Below are 27,953 nucleotides of genomic sequence, written 5' to 3'. Positions count from 1 at the left end.
CATGATTGGCTTATTTGGTTTACTTTTCAGACCCTAGTACAGTGCACTGCGTGTTCCCAGAGCTTGTAAATCAAATGCTGCTGGTGGGCTTGCAGCACTGATTGTGCCACCCACCAGAGCAGCTTGTAAAGTGTGTCTCAGGCCTGCCATTGCAGAGCCTGTGTGCAGTCTGGTACAGTAATGTTGACTTGGCAAGTGCATCCACTTGCCAGTCCCCAAACCTTCCCTTTTCTGCATATCAGACACTCCTAAGGTAGGCCCAAGGGCAGGGTGCATTGTAGGTAAAAGGTAGGACATGCCCTGGTGTGTGTGGCATGTCCTGACAGTGAATTACAGCCATTTTCGTTTTTCACTATTGCAAGACTACCTGTCCCCAAAGGCCAGAACGGGCAGTTTGATTTTAACACCTTATAATCATAACTGACCCAGGGAACATGGTAGAAAAACTAGTTTAGTATGCCTGAACTCAGAATGATAAAATACATCTTTTAGTGAAGTTGGTTTTAACATTCTGTCTTTCCAAATACCACTTTTAGAAAGTAGGTATTTTCTTGCCTAACTATCCAAGCCTGCCTCTGCTAGGTTGTGTATTGCATGTCTGGTTTCTGAGTGACAGGGTATGGGGTGACTCCAGGAGACAGGGTGAGTTAGCACTAGGCTGAATAGACCTATCTGCATTGGGAGTGGTGGGAGGAGTAGCACCTGGGCCTGAATAGGGCTGTGCCTGCCTTCCACAATGCTGGCTCCACCTCCTGTGGTGCGTCTGATGACACTGGCCCACAATGACAAAGGAAGAAGTTGTGCACTGGCTGAATGCACCCAGAACTGGTTTGGACTAGGTACAGACAGTCTCTGCCTTCAAAGACAAAGGATTTGTGTGTATAAAAAGGGGGACCCAGACCCCAGAACTTTAGATCACTTCTGGGAATCAAGACGAACCTTTGCTGAGGAGAAGAACCAGGAAGCTGAAGGAGGAGACTACCCCTGTGCTGTGTGTTTGGGGGTTGGCCTGCAGTGGTTGCTTCATTGCCAAAGAAAGGAGAAGAGGACTAAGTGTGCTTTTCATCAACTTGAAGAAGAATCTCCAAGGGCTTAAACTTGAGCTTGCCTCCTGCCTGAAGTCTCAGGGACTTCACCAACCAGCTCCCCCCTGAATTCCCTTGCTGGGAATTGAAGTGCCTGCTGTTGTGCTGGGCCTTCTGAGAGACTGCGTGTCGCTGGGAGCCGGAAGCGTGACTCAACGACGAGAAGCGTGTCGCCCCCGCAGCAGTTGCCGTCGCATCACCAAGGAAGCGTGCCGCCGCTGTCGCCATCACATCACCGAAGCGCGTCGCATCACCGGAGAAGCGTGCCGCCACCGCCGCAGAGGTCGCCGTCGCATCACTGGAGACGCGTTTTGCAGGGCCTGTTGCGGCTCAGAAGATCATCGAGTCGTCGCACAGCCGTCGGGCGTGCACGCATCGCATCAACATTGTCGCATCATAACCAAGACGCCATTTTGTCGCATCGCGGAGCCATCTTGTCGCATCATACCGGAGAGCAGTAAGAAACCGACGCATCACCTCCCCACACAGTAAGGAAGCGAGCATCAACTCCCCTGCGCAGCAGTAAGGAACCGACGCATCAACTCCCCTGAGTGTAAGGAGCCGACGCATCACCTTTCCTGCGACCCTTTTGTTTGCTTTGCATTACGCATCCAAAGTACTTTGAGAGTAAAGTGTCGCATTTACAATCTTAAGAGAACTGAGCTATTTCCTACCATTTTAAAGTCTATTTTTGAGTATAGTATTGTGGATTTTTGTCGTTTGGTCTTGTGATAAGTCTATATAAAAAAGACTTATTTTTATAATACAACCTGTGGGGTGTCCACCTGTTGTGTTGTCACTGTATTACTGTAGGTGTTCACAAATGCTTTACACACTGCCTCTGAGATAAGTCTGCCTGGTCGTGCCAAGCTACCAAGGGGGTGAGCAGGGGTTATTTTAGGAGTGTAGACCCTTACCCTGACTAGATGCAAGGGCCCCTATTTGGTCAAAGGTACCTACCTCTGCCAACTAGAGACCCCCAAATCTAACAACTTGCATGTCTTTTAGGCTCTTTCCTCTCCTATGAGAGAACATGGGTCGTGGTATTGACAGGTTGCCACTATTAAGTATGCACCAATGTTTCTGGATGATTTTTGTTACCAAATCGGACGCTATACTGAATGTGGTGATACATATGGGCCTCTCTTCAGGATTATCTTGTTTCTGTTGAGGTTCTAAATGCGCATTGGCAAGAAGCGGTCCCCAGGGAAAGCTGAGTAGGTACACTGGATGAGGGTCTGCTTTGATGAAGTAAGTAGCTTTCCCGATTCCCGTTTCTCATGGAACGCAGATTACCCTTATACAGGCCTTCAGCCCTGATACCATGCGTACCGTTTTCCGAGAATCTGTATCGAATTTACAAATGCTCGCTAATTTTCTAACGTCCGTTCATCTCCCCCCCCCCCCATCCTTTTTTCTAGAGTATGACAACAGGCCACCCCCGACCAGAGGGACCATGGCGTAATATTATAGCGTCAAATATGTATGTGGTTTTCAGTTTTGTTCATTTTGTTTCTTTGGTTTGATTTAAAACTTCTCTTGTTTTTATTTATACACCCCACTTTCGCATTTACAAATAGGTGGTATATGTATTAACGTTCAGCACATTGCATGGCATGCAAATAGCGTGTTCCTAATAAGGAACCCATCGGAGTGTTACCAAAGGGACTAGGTTCCTGTGGTCCTCAAGAAAAGCCAATAGGGGCATGGCTCGAAACATGATGACATTGAAAAACGCAGGTACATCACAACCTCTTAGACCAACTAGAGGCAAGAATAAATTAGTTAGACCTACTAGTCAGTTATTTTGAACTTAGTTTAGCATTACCCTCCACTCCCCTCCTTTAAGATACTTTTTATCATTGTAAAAAAACAAAAACACCAAATAAGTACCCCACATAGCCGTAGGTCGTAGCACACCCCGATCGGCAGAAGATCCGGATGGACCCGATGATGAAGCATGCCATCAAGGGGCAACCCTGGTGGGCCAGGGTTTTATAAGAAAAATAAGATTTTTCTTTCTTTTGGAGAATTACGAGATGACTCCCTACTGGGTTCCCGGTTTTGCATAAATGGGCCAGTTTATCCGCAAGTGACAAAACATCATCAGGGATGCTTGGGTCCTTCAAACCATTCGTAGGTAACACAGAGTTTTATGGTAATTCCATCCAATGCTGCAAATCAAAACAAAATAGTTATTTACCAGTTGGAGCAGTTTTGCAGCTTGAAGAGTTTCTGGATTCACATGCTGTGCATTATTCTGCTATATAATGGTTGGGCCGGAATTCTGTCTTTTTTCCTTTTGAAGTGCATTTTTCAGTTTTTTTAACGTCGTCGATTTATTTACGATTTTTATTTATTATGATTTGTAACTTGATATGGTCCACATAAACTACATTTGAATATTTTTTTTAGAAAGCAATATATACAATATACAGTATACAGAACTCTTAATACAAGGTAACAACCAATCAACTTACAACCAAACTCAAAGGCCCCACACACAAAAAAGATGCAAATACGCAGACAATTCTTTTACATGAAAATCCGATACTTAAGATGACTGAATAAATACAGCAAACAAGTAATATACAATGTTTTAAAGTGCATCACTAAATACAGTATTTCTAGTTTGCTCATTACGTCCATTATATACAGAAAGTTAATACAATACATCTATTTTATGCTGTTCAAAAGTGATTAAGACAGGGGCGTGGTCTGGGAGGCAATGGAGTAGGATGATGTTCTCACTGTTATCCGTCTCCCCAAAGCCCATCGAAACATCAATGACCGCCACAAGACAATCAAGCTGGCATCCTGCAGCCTTACCAACCCCTGTCACTGCCCCGCGTTTGACTGAGGGGGTCGGATGCTTCGACGAGGGGGCCTGGAGCGGCTAAAGTGACGGGGAGGCCTGTTGGAGTGAAGGCAGCCCATCAGCGCGATCTTTTCTCTGGGGGCTGCTGCACCGCCTCCGACGTGGGGGCTGCCCTGTGTTGCTGGGACAGGCCCGCTCCGTCCTGGGTTTGGTGGTGGGGGCTCCTCTTGTGATTTTCTGAGGGGCGGGGGGTGATCCATGAAGATGATCGGAAAAGAGCCTGCCGGAGCAAACTGTGCTGCAGAACGGTCCGACCTGTGGCGACCCTGGGGGCCAGACCCCACTCCCCTGCCTGGAGGCACCCTGTACTTTTAAGGCCTCGCCACTGGAGAAGGGGTAACCTACCTGCTGCGTGGAGCCCTGCTGATGCCGGAGGAGCTCTGCCGCTGCTAAAGCAGATTCCTGCTGTGGGCCTACATTGACAACCGTGACGCCGCGCCCTCTATGGTGAGTGTGGTGAAGATAAAGGGTCAAGCGTCCCAAAGCATAGACCACATCAGAAGCAAGACCAGGGGGTGGCTGAGACCTGGGGGCCCCAGCTGCTGACAATGAGATCACCGCCTGGGCCTGCCGAAGATGGGCACTCCCTGCTATCTTGGGCCCGGTTGGTGGACTGGCTTCTTCGCTGCTTGTGGTGGTGCCTTGCAGCCCAAGAGTCGGGTGTTCGACTGCGGCCTGGGACGAGTCAGGTGGCCTGCCTGTGAAGACACGGGGTGGTGGTGCCAGTGGCTGGGGACCTGGATGGGCCGATGCACGTGAAAAAGCTCAGGGTCTGGAGGCGGTGAACAACAAGATGACGCTGAGAAAGCCTATGTGAGGTCCCCTGGGAGACGCTTGCCTGGTCGACGCACCCATGGCTGAGATCTAAGCCCTTCTCAGAGATTCTGCCTATATATGTGGGTGCAGTTTCATCACTTCCAAGTTGCCTATCCCCAGGGACCACTGCAAAACCTTCCTAACTCTACACCCTCTTGTCCTAAAAGTCATACCTTTACTCTTGAGGATATTTAATTTAAAAAAATGTTCATTAGAATAATTTCCCAACTAAGAGAGACTCCCCTGCAGCCCTATAGGAGGTAAATCCAGTATAACAATGTCGTCAGCGTAGAGTAAACATCTAATAGTAATTTCTCCTTACTATAGGCTGATCCCCCTTACACTGACTCTTCAGAGTAGATCATATATGTGGAGGGGAAAAAAGGAGGGGAGCTAATAAGCACCTCGCTTCAAACCAGTGTGCGTCTCTTCTTCACTCAAGAGACCCTGAATCCCTCCCATCAAAATCTGGGACCAAGTTGGAGAGTGCAAGGTGACTATCAACCTAAGCCAGTGCGCCGGGATCCCCAGTGCCACCAGATTCCTCCCCATCTTCCACTGTCAACCCTATCGAGCTCTGTGGAGAAATCAATAAAAGCAGAATATAAGGCCATTCCTTTGCCCATGGGACACTTATCTATCAGTGTTTGGAGGGCCGCAACACTGTTGAAAGTTCCACAGTTCTTGCGAAATCCAGCTTGCTCTGCTGGAACTAGATTATTACCAAATGCCCAATCCTGTAAGTGAAGGAGAATGCTCTTCGTGAACAGTTTGCTGATCGCGTCCAACAACGCAATCTGCCTAAAACTATAAGGGGAGGTTTTCAGGCACTTTTATATAGGGGTACCACTGCGCTACCTTTCCAGGTGGTGAAAAACACCAGGCACAACAGCGAGGCCATTCAGAGACTGCTTGTTTGATGACAGAATTTTATCTGGTCCCATTACCCCAGAAAATCTGGCGCCTTTAATAAAACCATCGATCTACTCATCGTAGGGCGGGACCTAATCGCCCAGAGAGGGAGGCTCATGCCTCAAGTCCAGCAACGTCCCACAATTGGGATTGATGGCATATTGCTGTGAAATATAAAAGGACCATTCTGCGTCAGAAATTTGGAATGGTCTAGGCCTTAATTCTAGTATCACAGAATTCTGCTATCGGCAACAAGTATTTACGCGAGTCGCCCGAAGAGGCAACCCTTCTCAGTTTAATCAGTTTCTGGTCCTCCTCACTCCTGCATTCAGACACATTCAATCTAATTCTTACCCGCTTCAGTCAGATAATTTCCCTTTGCCTTGATGGCAACTACTGGTTAATTTGTTTTCTTGCTAGTGAATTTATGTCACAGTTTACCTCCCAAGAGGTAGCTACAGGGGGCTTAACACAAGCATAACTTTAAGCCAGATTCATCATATTATTTTCAGACAAAAAGTACGTCCAATGGTTTTACTATACACAATTGTGTCATGTCTTGTGGTCCAGCTCTAAAGTACCTTGAGCGCTAAATCTAAAAACACTGAAAGAATACTATGATCACTTAAATCCAACTCTAATACCTCAAAGTTGGAGCAAGTACCGATCATGTGATAAGATACCATCATATAATCAATTAATGATTGACTCCAAGAGGAGTGAAAGGTAAAAGAAGCTGTCAAATCCTCCATGAGCCTACCATTTAAAACAGTAAGGTCATTAGATCTCAGGCAGGCCAAAAGGCTAAAACCCCTTCTGTCTGACCTAATATCACTAGGCAAAACAGCCTCTAGAATATTCCCCACCTCCTCGAATTCTGTGTTTCCAAAAATCAAGGAAGAAAAATATTTGCATTAAAATCTCACACTATGATTACCAATGAGCATTCTTTCAATACGCTAATATACACATTTGCCAAGAGAAAAGACGTGTAAAGTCTTTCGGTTGTGTTACTCAAAGCTAGCTTGAGGCAAAAGCACAATTTTGAAGGATGGGTACACATCTTTGGATTCCAGTTTATGCTACTGCTTTAAGTAAGATGGCTATGCCTTCACTAGCGTGCCCTTTTATCGTGGTTTTGCACACTCAAGAATAAACAAAATAAGCATTGTGGTTAAAATCAGAGCATAACCAAATTTCCTGAAAACAAATTACCGAGGGGCAAAACTGTATTAAGAAATTTAACTTGGACTTAGAATGTCCCAGGCCTGCCATGAGAAGATTTTGAAAAAGAGTGGTCATATGTTGCATTTTCGAAAAAAATTGAGAAAGCTGTTACTTCCTGCCCTATAAAAATAACGTTCTATAGATGTTCTATATTTGCTTCCAAGTAATTATCCACTTCTGACCTGATCTTATCATACCTGCTAACTCCCTGCAGTGGCCTGTTCACAAGAACACAGTGCATCAATGGCAGAGTGGGGCCTCCTGGGATTTCCTTTCTCAAAGCTAGATTACATTACATTAGAACAGTCCGAGGCAACACATGTCAGTGCCACCCCATGGAATCTGTGACCAGGGCCCTGTGTTTTTAGTTATGTCCTGACAAATGGCTTGAATTGTACTGCTTGCATTTGAAAGTACTAGCTTTCAGCAAACCAGTTTATGTAGGCTGCATGAAAGCCATTTGTCAGGCCATAAAGATCCCACACAGCTGCTAAGTGCAGCCACTCTCTCTGAGTGGTTATAAAAATAGAAATAGTACCAAGACCCCACTGTGGCACTAACCTGTGAATAATTTTATAAGAGTCCTGCCCTACGATGATGAAATTAAGATAAAAAGGAACAAATTTAGTTCAGTTATTTGTTTTATTCAAATATGTTTTAATCATTGACAATAATTGAATCAGCCTGTGGGCAGCTGCTTGCCTTGCATGGATTATTCATCAGTAAACGGCAGAACTAACTCACTAATTATTAAACTTACTTCACACCAAATGGACACAAGCTACATTTCACTGATCAGGCTCTCTCAGTCAATGCCCCCTGGTGTAACAAAACCTTAAGGGCCAGCCCCATATCCCTATCATGTCTTGTCCACCACTCCCTACCGTCACAAGCACTAAATCACTGGGCTATCCCACAAGTTACACAGACCAACAGGATTTGGATATAGGGTACTGTGGTGTACACCAGGTGAATCAGATGTTACAGACTCAGAAGTCACCCTGGATCACGTTCTTCATCTTTCTTTTAAATGGATGTTACTTTCTTCCAGTGCTGTATGTACTCACTGGCCTACTTAAAGCATAATCATGAATGCCATTAATCAATCTAAAGAGATCTTCAGCATTGTTACTGATCTCTCCAACCCTGACCGAAAAACTATGCCGATTCTATCCACTCAGGATCTGTGTGACTCTCTAAATGTCTTCTTTGTAAATAAGATTGAGGCCATTATGAACAGCATCCCTCCCTGTTCACCAATTAATAATCTGTTCACGGATGTGGTCAATAGTCAAACTCTTACCTGCTTGTCCAACTTAACGCAAGAGGACCTAGTACTCCTATTGACAAAGGTTAAGTCTGGTTCTCCAACTGACATCTGCCCCCGAAGGTCCTGAAAGCAGTATGTACTTAGATGCCTGACTGTATATTGTCATTTCTTAACCAATCTGTCAATATAGGGGTGGTCCCTTCGTCCTTTAAGAAAGCCATTATTGCCCCAATTATAAAGAAAGCAAGTGCTGATCCAACAGATAAGAAAAACTTTAGGTCTATCTCGTTTTTACCCTTTTTGCCAAACTACTCAAGTCCCACATAGCGCATCATCTATGTTTGTTCATTGAAGAGTCAGGCTTCATGGTTCCTGCACAAGCACGATTTTGACCTGCACATTCTACAGAAGCAGTGATTATGTCTGTTGTTGATGACATGCGAAAAGAGACAGATAATGGCAACGCCCAAGTCCTGGTGCTATTGGATTTGTCTGCGGCCTTTGATAAGTTCGACAATAATATTTTGGCCGACCGGATCAGGGCAGCGGGCACCCGAGATTCAGCATTGAACTGGCTTCTTTCCTTTTTGAGGGACAGATTTCAATCAGTTAGGTTACCTCCTTACTCATCTTCAGAGGTGCAACTGAATTGCGGGGTTCCTCGCCGTCTCCCCACTTTTTTAACATGTATATTTGTCTCCTGATGAATGCCCTCAAACACAAAGAAATCAACATCTTTAATTATGCAGATTGCATGCAACTATTATTTATGCTTAGTGATTGCCCTTCATCTCGCTATTTGTTTCAAGATACTATGCGGTTCATCCGAGACTGGATGAACAGCAATCATTTGAAGCTGAATCCCCGATAAAACAGAGATAATGCTCACAAAAAGTAAGGTGAACTACTGGTGCCCCTCGTTCTGGCCTAGGGAGATGGGCTCTACCCCCTCACCCCAAAAAGATGTAAAAAGCCTGGGTGTCATAATAGATGCAGAACTTTCTTTTAAGCAGCAAGTAGGAGCTGTTACTTCTGCAAGCAACGTTGCATAAAAAAGATTTTTAAAAATCCGTATCAAGGAGGCTATGATCCAAGTATATCATAGCTTTATTCATGTCTAGATTAGACTATGCTAAAGCAATTTACCTGGTCCTCCCTAAAATCCTTCAGCGCAGGCTCCAGCTTATTCAAAATCAGGCTGCTCAGCTGATTTACACCCAGCCCTAACGTTGCCACATCTCCCAGGTAATGATAGACCTTCACTGGTTGCCAGTTGTACAGAGATCAATGTTTAAAGCATGTTGCATGGTTTTTAAGTCCCTGTACCTGAGCTACCCTGCCTTCGTGAAGTCTAGAATTACTGAATACTACCCAACCAGAGATTTAAGATCTAGCAACTCTCACCTCTTGACAATTCCGCCCTGGAAAAAACAAAGTATCGGCGGGCGTAGGTTTGCCATTATCACTCCTCGTGTATGGAATAGCCTGCCTTTGGACCTAAGGGGCTCAATGGACTTTGCCACGTTTCGGAAACTCCTGAAAACACTGCTTTTTAGACAGGCTTATTACTAAGGGAGGTTGAAGTTGACTGATTACCTAGCGCCAAGAGAACGTCTGGCGGATGTGCGCTTTATAAATGGGCAGTAACAAAGATCTGACTGATGCTGTTATCTCCAGCACAGAGTGTGGAAAACAACGTCCTGGCCAGCAATAGGTCTCCTCATTCTTCCAGCACTTGGGCCAGTGAATAGCAGTGGACCACACAAGTATCAGCAGCTAGCAGGATTGACCTAAAATATCAGTCATCTTGACGCTTACAGGAACAACCACATGACTGCACACTGTGTGTACACCATACGTTACACCATGCATTACAGGAAGCAACAAGGGATATGGTAGAACACTTATGCTTAATGTGATGAGAAGGTGGTGGGAAGATATGGCTGCAGGCCATTTTTCTCACAAAAGTGCAGGAAGGAGAGAAAGTACAGGCACCTACAAAAGGACAACACTGGGGTCTGCAGAGCACCATTTTCATTTAAAATTAGAGGTGCATCTGGCCTGGGTGAGGCCCGCTCAAGTTCTGCTTAGGTAATCTTCAAAAGACACACAATTGATGGACAGAATGCAGAACAAATCAAAACATTCACCCCCAGTCAAGAGATCTGGGTTAAAGCCATCATTCTTTTGCTCACCGTGCCACCCCAGTTTAGACCTGGCCATATGCAAAGCAGTCTTGACCCTGTGCCTCATGGGAACAGTCCAGCCCGAACTGCCAAGTCAGGTCCTCCCTGGACCGGAAACAAGCATCCTTGGACCGGTTTCGGAGTTTCACCCCTCCTCAGCCAGGATAGCTTGATTGCAGTGGCACAGTGAGCCCGGGACCCACGTCTGGGCATACCCGGCGCACTTAGGGCGAGAAAGCAAAAGACACACAATTGATGGAGGGAATGCAGAACAAATGAAAACATTCACCCCCAGTCAAGAGATCTGGGTTAAAGCCATCATTCTTTTGCTCACCGTACCGTAGTAATATTCAAAGCACGAATGATTGCAAGCAAACCTGAAACGCCAGCTGTAGCAAAACTAGCAGCATGTGCCTGGCGCCGCAATTTTATATTAGTGCAAAAAACGTATGTTTAACCTCCACCGGAACCAAAAACAGTTTGTGTCTTTCTAATGATTAGAAAGAAAAAAGCAGTATTTGGCGAAAGCGGAGGTTAATCGTACTTTTCTGGCATATGCCATTGCCTGAAGATAATTGATTTAGTTAGCTGCCTGCAGCGCAGTCTGAAATATTTGGCAATGGGTCAATTTTGGTGCTCTCAATAAACTAGCGCCAGCACTACAGTGCTCCGACCATTTGTAGTGTACCAGGACTGGTGTACACATACAAGTGAAAACACATACACTGGGAGCTCACCAACGCATTTCACATAGACCAGTCCACTCCAGACACAGTCTGTCTCACTCTGACAACACAAAGTGTGGAAATCAATTTCCTGGTCTGGGTGCGGCCCGTTCAAGTTCTGCTTCGGTAATCCTCAAAGGAGATTTGAGAAGAGAGACAAATGATTTCAAGCAAACCCTAAATGTCGGCCACAGCAAGACCAGCAGCAAGGGCCTGGCGCCACAATATTATATTAGTGCAAAACAGTCTTCTTTGTGATTTGGGGATAAGCACAAATCGCACACTTTGTGTGTGTCGGAGTGTGCGTATTTGGCCCAGCACCGAGGTCACCGTTGAAAGTGGTCCTTCTTCGTCTCCATCACCAGGACACGGACATTCTCAAAGGGCTTATGTGTGTTGATCACTGGGAAGTAGGTCCCCGGCGTCTAGGATCTGTTGGTGTCATTCACTGGATCTCTGGTAGTGTTTTCTCTATACCATAGGCCGCATGAGCATTGAATGCTGAAGAGCTCCAACGCAGTCCACCTGAGCCCAATGGTCACAAAAAAACGAACCGCTGAACATGCGTAATACCTCGAGGGGGAGGAGAGACGACATGATGCAGATCATAAAACTTCCTAGAGGAAAAACAACTTGCAGAGTTCAGGCCCAACATTAGATGGCAGAAGTAGGCATAGCACGTGTATCTGCAGCCAACACATGCTCCGAATAGATGTGTTCCCGCCAACCTTCAGAATTTACCCAAAATGTGCTTCATTTGTGCTGTCTGAATTCCAATATATTTTTAAATATCTGCAAAGTTCATTTATAGACATTTACATTTTGTTATGTGCTAGAGAACAGTAACATCCTCCAGCACACCCCCAGGAGCCACCATGATTGTCACATAAATCTTATCACTTTTAAGTCAGAGAAAGAAAGGTAAACACCAAGCTCCCTTGGAAGACACAGCCTGACATCTGACCTTTGTCTTTGAAAGACCAGCATATGTGACAAGCTAAGAACAAGATTTAAAGGCCCGTTTACTGAAATCGAGCACTGGTGGAAGGATACAGTAAATGGGTTCAGCTCCACGAGAAGGAAACACTTTAGCTGGACAGCCTAGAACAAATAAAGCCAGCAAATAGAAACCAAGGAAATGTGAGCTACAAACCACAAAGTCAAAGGTAAGCAATGTGCGGAATGCATTCCAAGGGAAGCTTTCTGATTATCCAAGATGTCTTTAGCAAACTAGACAGCTCAGTTGTCTGGTAGGCCCTGTCCTAAAAAATGCAATATTATGTCAACTAATACATGCATAGTAAAATTCAGCCTTCAACATCTAACCCAGAGTATGTCACAAGAGACTGTGGACCACTCCCAATACTGCAGATGTTAGAACAATGTCTGAGGGAGAAAGGTACCTGATTATAATGGAATTTAGCAATGCAAAGGTAGGGGAAAGGAACTTTCTGCTCTGTATTGATACGGGCCCAGCACAAAAGAGTGAAAACCCCCCAGTTTACAACAATACATACACTAGCATTCAAGGACACAAAATGAGCAATATTTAGATTTAAGCAATTCAAACACAGCAATCAGCTTTGCGCAGAACACATGTATTTTCTCTCAGTTGCTTATATAAATGCTATTAATTCATGTCGTAATAGTTTTCCTTTTCTACTCACCACAAGTGGAGCTGGTTCTGATTTGTTTGTGGAAAAGCAGCAAGAGAATGAAGATGACTCAGCAGCTGGACCCTGTAATGAGGCTGAATGTGGTGCATACGGTAACTAAACATCTCTAGTAAAGTGTGAAGGATCCCCCAAGCATGGGACTTGAACACTGTGGGCAAAAGCTGACCTGAAAGAAAAAACCACTAAAGTAAAAGTTCTGCATACATACTGTTCTCGGGTAAGACTGTGTGCATATCTAGAATGATAATGGGTTATATGTATGCTTACAAGCAATGCAATGGGATTCCCATTGACAGCATAAAGAAAATACTCTACAACACAGCAAGCAACATTCACAGACAAATACTATTTACGTTGACAATGAGATGTTGGGTGACACACAGTTCAAGGCTGTAAAGGGGAAGTTTAACTTGGGCTAACCAAAGATTTTTAAAAAAGATATGTAACATTTAATGTGCCACAGCTCCTGTACACAACACCCACATAAAACAGAAATGTAACTGATAGCACAGGTAAATTCAAGGCAATGATCATTCTGTTGAGGTAACTGCAAAACCTCAAATATGTGGGGCTAGACCATCTAAAGCAAAGCAGAAGATGATATGCTCTATGTAATATTTTAAATATCTAGTCCCCATCCAATATGTGTTGTGAATGGGATGCCCATCGTGTAAAGGAACGACACAGAGGCATCTGCAAAAACTGAAAAGAGGGACACTGGTAACAAGGTTATAGTAGGGAGGACAGTACCTCAAAACTGAATATTACAGCCTCAGCCGTATTTTTACATGCGGGCTGGCAAGATTAGAATGGATTAATTTAACAATACTATTAAGCTTTGCTAGACAGAACTGATTAACAACTCAGAATATCTAGCAACTGAAGGAATCCGGATTACTCCAGGTGGTGCACTTCTAGCACGATTTGCCTTTGTAAACACATTAATGCTGCCCTAGTCGCACAGCTGCATAAGGGGTTATTCACAGATGGAGATGAAGCCAGAACATGGACTAAAGTTTAGTGATGCCCACCACTACGTGGCTGGATATAGAAGTCTTAGTTCAATTCTTTAGGACCACTGCAGGTGTCAAAGTGTCTCATCAGAAGAGCAGAAAGAATCTAGGGATAAAAGCTCTTAGATGATCTTTTGATAGATGAAGACATTCTCAGGACTTAAGATGAATTGTTAGGAAAAATAGAATGAGCAGTTATAGAACACTGTAAATGTTTTTTTTAACTATGAACACCTGCCACTTGTTCACTACTAATGCCCACCAAACTGGGTAAATTGCGTTTTACCAGCTTAAAAGCCAACATGGAAGTTTCCACATAAAGTGGATTAGCCTATCAAAGTGAGTAGCCCATCACAAAGCAAGCTGAAACTTTCATTATGCAAAATAAAAAACAAAACAGTGTCAGCTCTTAAATACATCAACCACAGACAGGCATGTCCGATATAATTCAAATAGAAAACCAAAGCTGGGCAGATGTGCAATAAAGTAATAAAGCATTATAGAGAGAGCAGAATCTCAGATTAATTACGGTCAAACAACCAATCACAAAAAATGGAACAGTGAAATGTTAAACTTTAACCAGCCACAAAGTCATAGGTCATGAATGTTTATTAAAATATTAAAAAAGAAACAATTGATGGATGGAATGCTGGACAATGCAAACATTCACCCCAGTCACAAGAATCTGGGTTTAACCCATCATTCTTTTGCTCACCACCCCAGTTTGGACCCATCCATATGCAAATCAATCTTGACCCTGTTGATTATGGGAACAGTCCAGCCCGCACTGCCAAGCCAGGTCCTCCCTGGACCGGAAACAAGCATCCTTGGACCGGTTTCAGGGAATCCCCCATCATCAGCCAGGCTAGCTTGAATCCATAGGTGTTGTGAGCACGGGACTCACGTCTGGGAATACCCTTAACTCTTAGGGCGACATATGCAAAAGATACAATTGATGGATGGAATGCTGGACAATGCAAACATTCACCCCCAGGCACAAGGATCTGGGTTTAATCCATCATTCGTTTGCTCACCACACCATCCCAGTTTGGACCCAGCCATATGCAAATCAGTCTTGACCCTGTTCCTTTTGGGAACAGTCCAGCCCGAACTGCCCAGACGTGGGTCCCGTGCTCTCCATGCTTTTGGAGTCAAGCTATCCTGGCTCATGAGGGGTGAAACCACAAAACCGGTCCTAGGATGCTTGTTTCCAGTCCAGGGAGGACCTGGCCTGGCAGTTCGGGCTGGCCTGTTCCCACTGGGCACAAGGTCAAGACCGATTTGTCTTTGGCTGATTTGCATATGGCTGGATTCAAACTGGAATGGCGAGCAAAAAAATGAAGGATTTAGGCCCAGATCTCTGTACTGGGGTGAATGTATGACATTGTTCTGCATTCGGTCTATCAATTGTTTTTGCATTTGTTACCCGAGTGGGACGGGTCTGCTCAGATATGGGTCCGTGCTCTCTATGCCACTGGAGTCAAGCTATTCTGACTGAGGAGGGGTGAATCCCCTAAACCGGTCCCAGGATGCCTGTTTCCAGTCCAGGGAGGACCTGGCCTGGCTGTTCGGGCTGGACTGTTCCCATTGGGCACAAGGTCAAGACCGATTTGTCTTTGGCTGGATTCAAACTGGAATGGCATGGAAAACAAAAAACAATGGCTTTAGGCCCAGATCTCTGTACTGGAGTGAATGTATGACACTGTTCTGCATTCTGTCCATCAATTGTTGTTTTTGTTTTAAAATATTACTCAATCAAAGTTTATTATTTCGGATAAAATCCATTGACAAATACATGCAAGATAGATAAATAACATCTTATAGAAATCAGTTATACACAGTTGATAAGTCTTTCAATGGAATAAAAATAGATCGAATAAAAACGTAAGATAGTCACACTACATGATCAGTCTTAAAAAGAATTCTAAACAGACAAAAGTGTGTTAGCACAATTCATACAAAATTACAAATGCCAGAAAGTTACACAAGAGACTCTCTGCAAAAGTTACATTTACAAGCCTCGGTACGATACATATAAAAACAGTATTCTAGCCCACAGTTAACTAGAATCTAAGGCCAATTAACCCTTTTCTCCTATGCCAAATTGACTCAAGGTATTTTGAATCGAGAATACTACGTGGGCCCCAGTATCGTTATTTACAAACTCCCAGGGCTACCCTATATTGTCAAACCCCTATGTGCCTACAGAAGGGAACAATCTATTATGCCCTCTGTTTTTCATATGACGGGCAAACAAATAGCATGTGTTCCTCCATTTCATCAGCAGAAAGGCACCGTTTTGATTTAGGGAAAAAGCCCTCCAGCTACTGGTAAGTATGCTAAGGGCAATGTCTGAACTTGATATATAATGCTCGAGTAACTGGAGGGTTTACATAGTCCAAGAATGCTTCAAATCTAGGGACAGGTTTTACTTTTAACAATCTGGCTCTCAAGGTTCTCAAACTTGTGGATTGCTGAAGTTTTCCCCAATCCTAATTCCAAAAGCAGTTCTTGACTTGCGGTACGTGGTAGTAATGGCTCCTTTGATGGACCACAAATCGCTCAGACCCAACTTGGTCAAAGATGCCCTGTTGTAACTTACAAAAATGAATCTTCATGCACCAGGGCATGATAAAACATCTGATACATAACCCGTAGGGTCACAACTCCTCCACTGACCAAATAAAAAAGACCGTAGAGGATTGGTATTTAGCTTAATTATACCCACTACAAGTTTCATGTCAAGGACCATAATGGGGTGCTTTTCGGGAGTTTTACAATAGCTCTTTAAAATCGTTTTTCAGTCACTTCCATAGAGTAAACATTACTATCTCCCTACAATTCTGAACCATAAAGGGCACCAGCAACCGCTGGGGTCCTGCAGATTTCCAGAGCTGTGGTAACAGGGCAAAATGTTATGTCGGCAAATCTGCTTATTTCAGCCGCCCTATGTCTTCGTAGTACCACACTTTTCTATATTTGGCAAAACCATGAGTTTGAGCTGGACAGTCGTAACCTTAGGTAGCCAAACTCAGTGACTCTTTCAAGACTTGGTTTACTCAACCGTAGTGCTCCCCTAAATTGTTTAGGAGGGTTGATTGCCATGAACTTTGTCTTGCTTGCTTGACTTAATTGTTAGGCTATGGTTCAAAGAAAATAGGGTAAACCTTTCTAGCAACAACTTTTTTGTGTGCTCTGACCCTTAAAATGGGGTACGTTTAATTGGCTTGTGCCCAATTGGCATAGTCTAACTTGCTTGTAAGTCCTAGTATATGACACTAGTGGTACCCAGGGCCTATAAGTGCGAGAGTGCCCCAGCACCGAAGACCAAAACCAGACATACAGAGTTGCATCAGAGTTCCCGGAGACCGGGAGTGCTGTTGGAGAGTTGCTGGGACGCTCAGAAGGTACGTTATCAACCCAGGAAGGATTAGCCTGTGATCGCAACAATGGCCGACGGATTTCGGACAGACCAGAGAGGACTTTGCCAAATGTCAACCTGCAGCCAGGACCCCCTCATCTTCTTTGTGGACCAAGGAAACCCTGCAGGGAGAACCCTGTCAATCACACTGCATCCACAGCATCCTTATAGTATATTCAGCACCCTTCTTCCCTTGCATCAGAACCACTCCATAGGAATCTATTACAACACAGGTAGAGTGTATGGAACTGCTAAAGGACTGCTTACTCTGAGAGGGTAACTGAAATTGTGGACCCTGCTGGTCCCCCTGTCTTGCTCCCTGTTGGAGTTGGTCATCACAACTACTTCTAACTAACAGAATGGACGCTTATCCAAGTTTTATTTGAAAAAGTTTCCAAGTGTCCAATTCCTTGACTTTGCCAAGGTTTGTTAGCGGAGGAGGGAAATTGCTTTTATTTAATATTGCTTGTAAAATCCATATCTACAGAACCCTCCAGGGGTGCTTTTTCATTCTAATGTCTCAAGTCCTAAATAAAAACGGTCTCTTTTTATAAATTGGTGTTGGATTTTTTGAGTGTCATGTTGATTTCTTCTTCAATTATTTTGGTGCTGTTTAAATGCTTTACACTTGTTCCTCTGTATAAACTTTGCTGCACATTGCCACAGCTGCCCAGGGTTGAGCTGAGGGTTTTACAGATGAAACCCACTATCCGTAAAAGTTTTGGTAGGTGTATTAAACTGTGCGGTTGCCCAACCACACCATATAATAAACGCTATTTCCTCACACTCATGATGTTTCACCACAGAGACCTTCACTAGAATGTGCGGGTGCTGTGAACACCATGAGAGACTCCATTTTAGCTTGGCTAAGATGGCCTGTTTTTACATTTCTAGTCTGCATATCTTCAGCCAAATGTGTGATGATCATGCTCACAGTGGCTCACTACTTGTTTAGAATCTTCAATAAAAGGTGCCACACTTCTAATATGGCCCCTTGCTGTATAGATTACCAGGTGTCAGTAATGGCCACTTAAAAATCAACATGTGGATGGAGCAGATGCCTTTTATGTCCTGATCGCTTTGTCTGACATGAATTACATGCCTCTGACCTCATGTTATTTTAAGAGTGCAAGATAAAATCAGTGGTCAAGCCCTATATAAAGTCCAGGATTTAACTCCTTATTAGGAGAGGTCTTTGCGCTACAATTATCATAAGAAGTCATACCAGATTGCCAGACCAGAGAGTGCTTCGTCAAGTAGAGGATGCTTCTTTTGTCTTGTTCACATTTCCTCCCCCATTCCAACTCCGATAAAGGGCAGCTGTGTTAGCTGTCTACAGGTATGACGTGAGGTCATCCTTAAAAAAAACCTGAGGCGCATTCGCTAATAAAACATACGACTAAAAACCTAGTGTAGCACTTCAAAACAGCTAGAATGTAAGAAATGTTCATTTTAGTCTCATTGCTTATGACATGCATTATTGCTTTTATATTTTCATGTTGTGTGGATACTATGCACATTTTTACTACTAGATTGAGATTTTTCAAATAAATATTTTAAACTCAATCCTATTGCTACTAATGTTATGCTGGATTGTGTTGTTCAAGAAAAAAAGATTGCTTAGATTACCCCTGTGTCCCTGAAACTTGAACGAGATTGATAAGTAACCTGACAACACAATCCTTGCAGGACTAATAAGTAAGTTAGTGGCAGGTCTGAGGTCCAAATGGTATTTCTTCCTTAGCGTAGTACATTAAACTAAGAAACTGCACTCTTGTTTTAGAAATCAGACCCCTGCAGATCTGGGACATTCCAGAATTTGTATCAGGGTCACTTCTGGAATTAATAATGTCCAGGGAAATACATTTAGAAGTATCTCCTAATCATCTAGGAATGTGAATCCTGGGGAGATGTTCATTGCCCCTTTAGTGATGTGAATTTGTCAACTTCCTTTTTCCCTTAGAGGCAAGTAGTCTGAATACTGAGCAGGCTATTACTGAAAGAGTAGATTCACCACCTCCCAGAAAACTACTTCAGGAGAATAAGGGAACATTTAGTGAAGGATCTTGGAATAAAAACTAAGAATTCAAAAGGGATGAACTCATAGAAGATTGACAATCCAGTGTCTTGAAATCATGGGCATACCTTTGCTAGCTATGGAACAATGCAACATACTTTGGTTGTTAGCCTGAATGTTCTGGCTCCATGCCAGATAAGTGGCACTTGAGGCAAAACATGGTCTTTGCTAATTTGGCATAGCATTCATAGACTGTGTCTTTTCAACAAAAAAACAGCTATCTTCTATAAATCTAAAGCCTTCAGCACCTGAGGAAAAAGAAATCTCATATGTATACTTTTTTGTGTAGACTAATGCAGTAAGAAGAGCGCTTCGGAGCACTCAGAAAAGAGGAGCTGGGAAGTGATGAAGAAGGCAGAGGATGCAAAAGGCAAAAAGGACCACATTCATTCAACTGATCAAAGAGGTCTAATTGTAGGTGTTTACGAAATCTTCTAAAGTCCTCTTAATATTATGACATGTGGAGAGTTCGAAGTAAAGAGTTCCAGAAAGAAAATCTTTGACAATACAAAGATTGCTAACCAAGCAGTTTGATTGCCCTGGGAGCATAGAAAGAAAGTTCTGGGTGTCTGACCTTAGGCATCTGTTTAGAACTATTATGAAGATTCATGAAAAGGTGCTGAGTGACATTGTTTAGGGCCTTATGCATAACGCATACTGTTTTGAATTGGTTTTTGTTCTTAGCTGGCATCCAACAAAGCATTATCAGTGCAGCAAAAAATTGTGATGAGATTTTTATAGGTTTCGGAATAGGTTGGACCGCAGAGTGTTATTCCCCATAGAGAATGTTTATTACTTTGGCTTGGAAACTGGGTTAGAATATGGTTAAAATACCCAGAGTTTAAACACAAAGAAAAAAGCCCACCACAATGACCAGATTCATTCAAATATGGGCTTACAAAGAAAGAATCGGATGGAGGTAACAAATGTATTGTTTTACTCTTTAAGAGTTATGTCAAATGGAGAGATGCACGACAGCTCAGCGTTGAAACTAACATCCAAATGAATGATTAGGATAGAGAACAATTGCGGTGAACACAGCCTGTGGGTCATTTTTCAATTGTTACATCAATCACCCTTTATTGAGGATAGCTTGGTGCGTTATTTACAAAATGTGGGTGTGCGTGTAAAGTGAACACTACAGGTTTAATATTGTGTTTGATAGCTGTCACTCGTACCAGTTTAAAAAGTCGCTTTATAGTGCAGTATGAGCATGGTCCCCTATTAATGCAATAAACGTTTATATTTACACCTCTCACTCATCTCATGTACATGTGACCTATTTATGCCAAGGTATTTCCTCCATTTGTGCCTAGGACTTAATGTGTAAAGACAGCGGATGTGATCGTGCATTTCCCCGATGATGTTGGAGTCTTCGTAGCGCTAGGAGTGATTGGTGCACATTGTGCAAGAGAAATACTAAATGCTTTCATCAGTCAGCGCAACCCCTGTCCCACTCCCTCCCCTGCCCATCGCCCCACCGAGAAATTACCAAAGAGAGAAAGGTTCATTTCAAGGTTTTATGTATAAAACAAAATAAAATTGACACATTTATGTATGAGCAGCACAAAATAGAAAACACATGGTTTTGATCATGTCATAACGACAGTACCACGATATATAAAGAGCATCTCTGCGGTTGCAACGACGGATGGATATAAACAAACAAAATGTCTTGTGACTCATGGTTCACACGGCATTGGGCCGCACAGTTGTGGTTTCAGACACAACACTTGTCTAGAGTCAACCCGCAGCAACGAGATTGCAAGATGCCTTCTGAGCAGTCCTTCTTGGCTCTGCCTGGGGGCGGGGTATATATAGAGCTTCGGATGGGTGCATCCTTTAGAAGGGTTTCTAGCACCGGAGCGTGAGAAGGAGCCTCGAATCGAGATGCGACATGATGGGGGTGGGGGGGGGGCCTGTGCGAGGGTAATCATACTTTAAAAAAATCTCAGCTGGTGGAGGAGAAAAACAGGAAGAGTTGAAAGTCCTGGGAAGGGTAGAGGAAAGGGCGCGTGGCAGAGCTTGTCGCTTGAGGGCGTGGTATAGGGTCTGAAAACCCTTTCTGGTGTTTAAAACAGCATCTGTGGGGGGGGCGGCAAAACTTTAATACTCTGGCACGTGTCCTGGATGAGCGAAAACTCCCCCGAGGGGTGGTGGCACGAGCGCTAGGAGGAGAGGGAGCTTTGTCGCGTCCAGACAGGAACTGCAGTAACAGGCCTGCAGCACCCACCGCCTGTGGGCGCGAGCGAATCAAAAGAAAAGACTATCTTGAGACGGCTGGTGGGAGTATGGGCCAGAATCTCTTAGACACCCAATGGGGTGAGAACACCTGAATTTCACGGACACGCCGGGGCATCACTTTCAACTGGTTTCTCCTTTCAATAATCCCGGTCCTGTTTTATTTTCAAGACATACAGATGAAATTCCGAACTGAAAATTAGAATTTGTAAATGCAGTAGTACTGGGATAAAATAACACACTGAAAAATCAAACTGAAATTCGAATTTTACCAAACAGTCATATCACAGACATTCAAAATTACTGCAAATGCTGACGCACGTCTTTATCCTTTACACACGCCGGCAGGTCATCCAGGTGCTATCCACACACCGCAGCAGCAAGGGAGCGATGAGGGATGAAACAAAAGGGAATGATTGGCCGCTCCGGTTCTTATGATGGTAATCCTCAGTGTTCGCTCTTATATCAGGCTCTCCTGGTGACAATGAGAGCTCATGAGCCTGGGCCCTCGCCCCTCTGTGAAGCCGTGGCCTCTCCTGTGAATCTAATCTCACGGCGGAGCGGCCCACAACGCTAATCTCGGCTGCTTCAAAGCAGCCACGCTCATATATGGGGATAAATGTATTAGTGTCTTCGCTAGCTCTCCACTCGCCCCGAGGAGGATGACCAACAAAGAGGCCTTTAAGGTGTATTTTATGATGTCGCATTTTCCGCTGCGCTCAAAGACAGAGGTTCAATGTCAAGCAACGTTTTCTGTCAAATCGCTACTTATTCTATGGCTCGTGGACTGAGTTTTACCTTTCCTCTCTCTAACTGCAAGGCGAGAGATAAAATGAATCAAGTCACAATCTTCCCCAAGGTCATGGATCATCAAAGGAAAGTCGCAGGATGTCTAATGTTTTCCAGCACCCAACAAAATGTAAATACTAGTTGTAAATAAACTGTGCAAATATTGTCTATAAATAACAGCCACAAGAAAAGTAAACAAGCGAAAGCGCCGCCAGTGTGAAAAATAGTGTGTCCGTCTCATGCTGTGAGTAAAGCATCCAGTCCCCGCGTGCACATCTTCTGTCCGTCGGTGTGCACATCTGGAATTCGTATTGATTCCAAAAGGCCCTCGCATAGCGAGTGCATCACATGAGCGCTGCTAACGCCAGGCAAGACCTAGAAATGACATGCTGAATTCAGTTGGTTCGCCAACTGGATCAGGCCTAAAAAATAAAACAAAAAAACACCACTGTCTCACAATGAACCACTTTTAGGGAAAACCTTTAGGACCTATATCAATAAATAAAACTTTGGGCAAATTCATTGCATATACATTTATTCTGTTTGCCAATGTAATACTGATTACTGTTCTAATCTTGCTACAGTTTGTACTGGTTTAGTGTATAACAAGGATGGCCCTTATATGGTCTGGGTGTGCCAAGCTGGGGGCCAATAAAGTGTGAGCCCTCCTAAAAATAATTGCTAGGGTCTCTTGCAAATCTTATTCTAAATTTTTAAATGCATCTTCTAATCAGTATAATCCAAAGGATCATGGGTTCATCTGTGTTTCCTCTGCTACACGGGCCTTGTGGTATAACAGTGGGCCTTGTAGATCTACCCTTTGTGACCAAAATGTAAGCACGGATCAATATATTTTTTTTTTAACCAAGTACACCTATTCAGATTGCTATCCAGGAAGAGTAAGCTATGTCATAGTGAAAGCTGGAACTTTATCAGGTACAAATTAATTTAAATAGGATGCTGGGGAGGCTCACTACGCAATTCCTCCTGTTTAAAATGACCCCTTGTTTTGAGCCATACTTGGACGAAATAGAACCGCAACTGGCAAAGGGTTTATATCTGAAATTTAGATACGAAATACTGAAGATAAACTCTTTCACCTCCAACTGGGTAACGTCACAATCTAAGGAGGGGCAGTCTCAGTGTAGTCTATGTCATTTGGAAGTAGAGGAGGATATTGCACATGTTTTGTCCAGCGTATAAAATTGCCAGAAGGAAACGGATAAAACCGATTGGTAGGTGCCTGAATGTCAGGAAACTCAATGAAATGCTGCAAATATTAAAAACAGACAACTCACGCCTCATTGTATTTGGTGTTAGCAGATTCCTACTGGCCATTAACTTCATAAGGAAAAAGAGAGGGCAAAAATGCTAAATAGCAGGACAGCGCTCGTATCTAGTGACCACGGTGTATTACCTCGCATTAAGCGGCCCAGCTTAAACTGAAACCAAGTGGAGCAGACACTTTTAAGCACATATTATATTGATGGCCTTGAATCATTTTTATTATGAAGATAAAAATTGTGTATACTTGGAAAAGATCGACTTGACATGCACTTGCACTTTTAAGAATCTTTTGATAATATTGAAAGCGGCCAAACCAACTACTTTAGTAGGGAAGGAAAACAGGAAATACCATTGTTTAAATACATAAAGTACTGATATTAAAGTTAACAGTTTTTAAGCATCAACTAGTAGATTTTTATCAGTTACGTATTTTACAAGTGTTTTACATTTTTAAGAAATATTTTGATGATCCCTTGAATTGATTGGAATTGTTTTATACACATATTTTATTGAATTCAAGTTTAAGAGCAACATAAATGGCATTATCCCTCACACCTTTTGCATATGCACTTTACCATAACATAGTGATAGCTGGGTAAAACGGACTACTGTAACAACCTCGCCATTCTCCATGTATTGCACATGCACTTTATTTGAACTCGATGCTTGGATTAAGGTAAATACCATCATACTGCTCATGTATTGCGCGCGCACTTTATAGACCATTATGGTTTAGGGCTAGTTTCTGGCCTGTTGAGGTAATTTTGTGGGACAGACGATAGTTCTACTTATATCTACTGTGATTTTTCATCAATCAGATGCATCTTGGTGCATTGCAACAAGCAATGAATGACTGTATCTATTAATTTATTTTGCATGTATTGTATTGTATTTATATCTTTACTTTTATGACCTTATAGGCCGAAATAAAGTTTTTGAATGAAAGGCAGTAAATTTGTAGACAGCTTTGTTTAGTTGGATGGGACCAGTGCGAGGAAGAGAAGGACTGTAATCTGTGTGGTCAAGTGTAGTCTTTTGTGGGCTTTTATAATGATTTCAAATCATATTTTATAGGTCACTGTATTACGCACTAATGTATAATCATGTTCCATGTTTTTACATTGTATAATATACACAATGAGGTTATAATAGGTTCCAACCTTATCTGCAGTCTCCTTTCAGAACAGGAATAGCTCACTCCTCACTAATCCAATCAGCTCAGGAATGTGCTTTCGCAAACCATCCCTAAATATGTCGGACTGAAGTGGGCCTTCTCTTTATCAAGAGGCTTCAAGTACAATCTTCACTCCTTAATCTTCCCCCCTCTAGCAGGCCTTGGATTGTTATCTCTTCTCATTTCTCCCAAACCCCATTTTACTGAGAAGGATTTGGTAAAGCCAAATACCTCGAGGAGTTGGAAGCCATCAGGGTGGAAGTTGGGGCCTCTCAGTGCCTAGGTTAACAGTGGAAGGGAGGCTGCAGTACTTCTCAGTTTTTCTCTTGCCAAGAAGGCATACTCATAACCACACAGATCATTGGAACAGAGTGGTGATAAACAAACAAAATTGAATTTCAACACAAGAGAACGCTTGACTATTTGGATAGGATATCAATGAAAGAAAGGTGAGATGAGTCTATACCATTAGCAACTCACAGCTTTAGAAGAATACTTATCAAGAAGAAAACTGACTTGAATGAATGTCGGAATGATTTCCAAAGACCCACATTCTATGTAAACCGGCGGATATTTTATAGAATTACCACAACAAGTTCAATTCTATTACATCACACAAAGCATCTATATTTACATGGGTATACAAGTCAAAATAGAATAATTAGGCCAAAATAAAAACAAACTATTAACTACTTACTTATGAACCCTTTAATGCCCAAAGATTCAATCTCCATGTAAACCAAAAGGCGACTGTATGTTTCCACGAGAGCTGGGGCCAAAGCCAGAGAAGATTTAGCATGGGCTAGTTTAATCACTCTGGTAGCAATGCTGTGAATAAGACTGGAGAATAATTGTTTTCATGTTAGTCTCATATGTAAAAATTTGATTTTGTGAATAAAAGCAGAGCATTTCGTCACACAACGGTACAGCAAATAGAAACTAATGTACAAAGCAAGCTCCTCATTCTGCTCGTAATTACTAAGCATTTAGTGTAAACTGCCATATTTTAACAGAATTTAGTTTCAACAAGTGGTCCATTGCATTATTACAAAGGCTGTAATACTTAATCTTGTTATGTCCAAGTATTACCCATGTGCTTCATTTAAGTCATAGAAGAATTTCAGTTCACCCAGAAGTCTAAAATTAAAACGACCTGTACTATACTTTAGCTAGAAAGAACAAGCTACTTACCTTTATATACAAAAGCTACCTCAGATTCCTTAAATTAACTTTAACTACAGGCGTCAGACTGGATCCTTTATATTTTTGAAACAATAACCTCACCATCACTAGGTTCACTGTCTGACAAACTGACCAGTGTCTCACGACTCCACCAGAAGTGATGCACTAGTGGGTATGCTTGGCACAGAGGAACTTGTGGCACAAGTTCTGTGCAATTTTTCTACTCCTCACAATGGGAAATGCATGTTAATGACAGGGGCAAGAGAAAAAAATGATCCAAAAAAACCTTACTCGAGAGGGGAGCGGAGAGAGTAGTAAAGAATCTACAGGTGCTATTGTATCTATTAAAAAGAACATCAAAGGTAAATAAGTTTATCTCCTAATGGATACCCTTTCTGCATATTCCATATATCCATTGAATGCACCTCTCCTATAACATCTTTCAGGGAGCAGGGTAGAGTTTACTACTATAAGCTTTGGAGCACTCTTTGTTCAAGTTGAGAGAGTAGGCACAACAGTAATGTTAAGTAAAATAATGAACCATGTCATACATTATGAAGGGGAATGCTTCACCAAATCACAGAGCTAGCCACTATCTGCCTGGCTGAGTGAACTAGAAACTCAGAGGCCAGTTTGCCTGACTACTTGTGGCAATGCTTACCCACCAGGGATATATGCTTTGAAAGTATCAATTTTATCACGGTTTGCTCAATCTCAGAAGCTTGAAAACCTCTTGCACCCTGAAAGATGGAGTCCTGTTGATGAAATACATCAAAGTTCTGCAGGGATACACTATATGAAAGCGCTCCAAATATCTGGATAGCTGAAGAGTCAGCAAGAAGGATGGAAGAGAAGTCGCCTGTGAAATCTGAAACTCCATTGCCACCTTGCAGAGGTATAAAGGCTTGTCCCTGAGAACAAACTTTCCTTTGGATAAAGTGCTGAGGCGTGGCAAAACAAAAGGTCTGAAGGTCACTGACTTAAGTTAAGTTGACATTACAGTGAGAAAAAAAGCAGTTTTTAATAAAGCTATTTTATTTGAGAACAATGTGGCAGTTAATTAAGGGCTGGCCCATAATGAACAAGAGTACCATATTAAGGTCCCACTGGGCAACTGAAAAGGAAGTGTGAGGAAATTTGTTCTGAATGCATTCAAATTTAATTGACGGCCTGTAATTGAAAGAGGTAGGGGGAGAAAAGACACCCTCCGATCTTAGAATAGTATCATTTCACCATACCAATCCTCAACTCATTCTTTACCAAAGAGAGAGAACTGAAGAATACGTGCTACCTGGTGTGGAGCAGAAACAAGAATTTAATGGGACACCAGAAAGCAAACAATGCTCTGTTTGAATACACATCTCTTGTAGAGGGGCTACCAGCCATAAGCAAAGCATTCGGCACATCTGGTGGATAATTACATGAAGGAGGAGCAACCACTCAAGTTGCATGCATAGACGTTCAGAGCTGCCATACTGTGATTATGAATTTTCCCATACTCAGTAAGAGGAAGTCTTCCTAAAGAAAAAACAATAGGAGGGCTGCAATGGTATCAAACTGAGGTGCAGTACCTTGGCCACTGGCCTCTATGGGCACTATCAACAAACCTGAACTTTGCAGAATTTTATTTTGTGAATCAACATTTGAAGAGGTACTAGACAGTAAGTCACAGTGCAGGCAGCAAGTCCACAAAATACTCTTAACATCCCTCAGAGAGTTCTGTGGAGAATATTGTCTGAAACAGGACAGAGGATATTTCTTGCTTCAAATCATCATGAATAGATGGATATACAGGGAGTGCCACATATTGAATACGTTCTGCAGTATCTCCTGCCTTTCCTCCTGCAGGGAGGAGCATGTTTAATCTGAGGTTGAGTGAAAGTTCTCCAATCAGATGAGCTGCTGACAGACCAATTTGTATGTCTACAATCAAGTCAAAGAGTCCCATGACCTACTGACAGAGGGAAAAAGAAAGTCCACACTTCTCTACTTGT

General features: G+C 42.9%; 1 protein-coding gene across 3 annotated transcripts in view; it reads right to left on the bottom strand.

Annotated features, from left to right (window-relative positions):
- The window catches only part of MED23 (mediator complex subunit 23), a 467,463-nt gene that overhangs the window by 203,422 nt on the left and 236,088 nt on the right, over nt 1-27,953 (bottom strand). For all 3 annotated transcript variants that reach the window (XM_085611580.1, XM_085611579.1, XM_085611581.1), the window contains 2 exons: nt 25,475-25,617; nt 12,767-12,941 (listed from right to left, as the gene is read on the bottom strand). In XM_085611580.1, coding sequence (XP_085467706.1) covers nt 12,767-12,941; nt 25,475-25,617 — 318 coding nt within the window. The remainder of the gene's footprint in view (nt 1-12,766; nt 12,942-25,474; nt 25,618-27,953) is intronic.

Source organism: Triturus cristatus, chromosome 6 (assembly GCF_964204655.1).
Source record: "Triturus cristatus chromosome 6, aTriCri1.1, whole genome shotgun sequence".
NCBI lineage: Eukaryota > Metazoa > Chordata > Amphibia > Caudata > Salamandridae > Triturus > Triturus cristatus.
The sequence above is the reverse complement of the archived record's forward strand: the minus strand, read 5'-3'. Positions and strand labels throughout refer to the sequence as shown.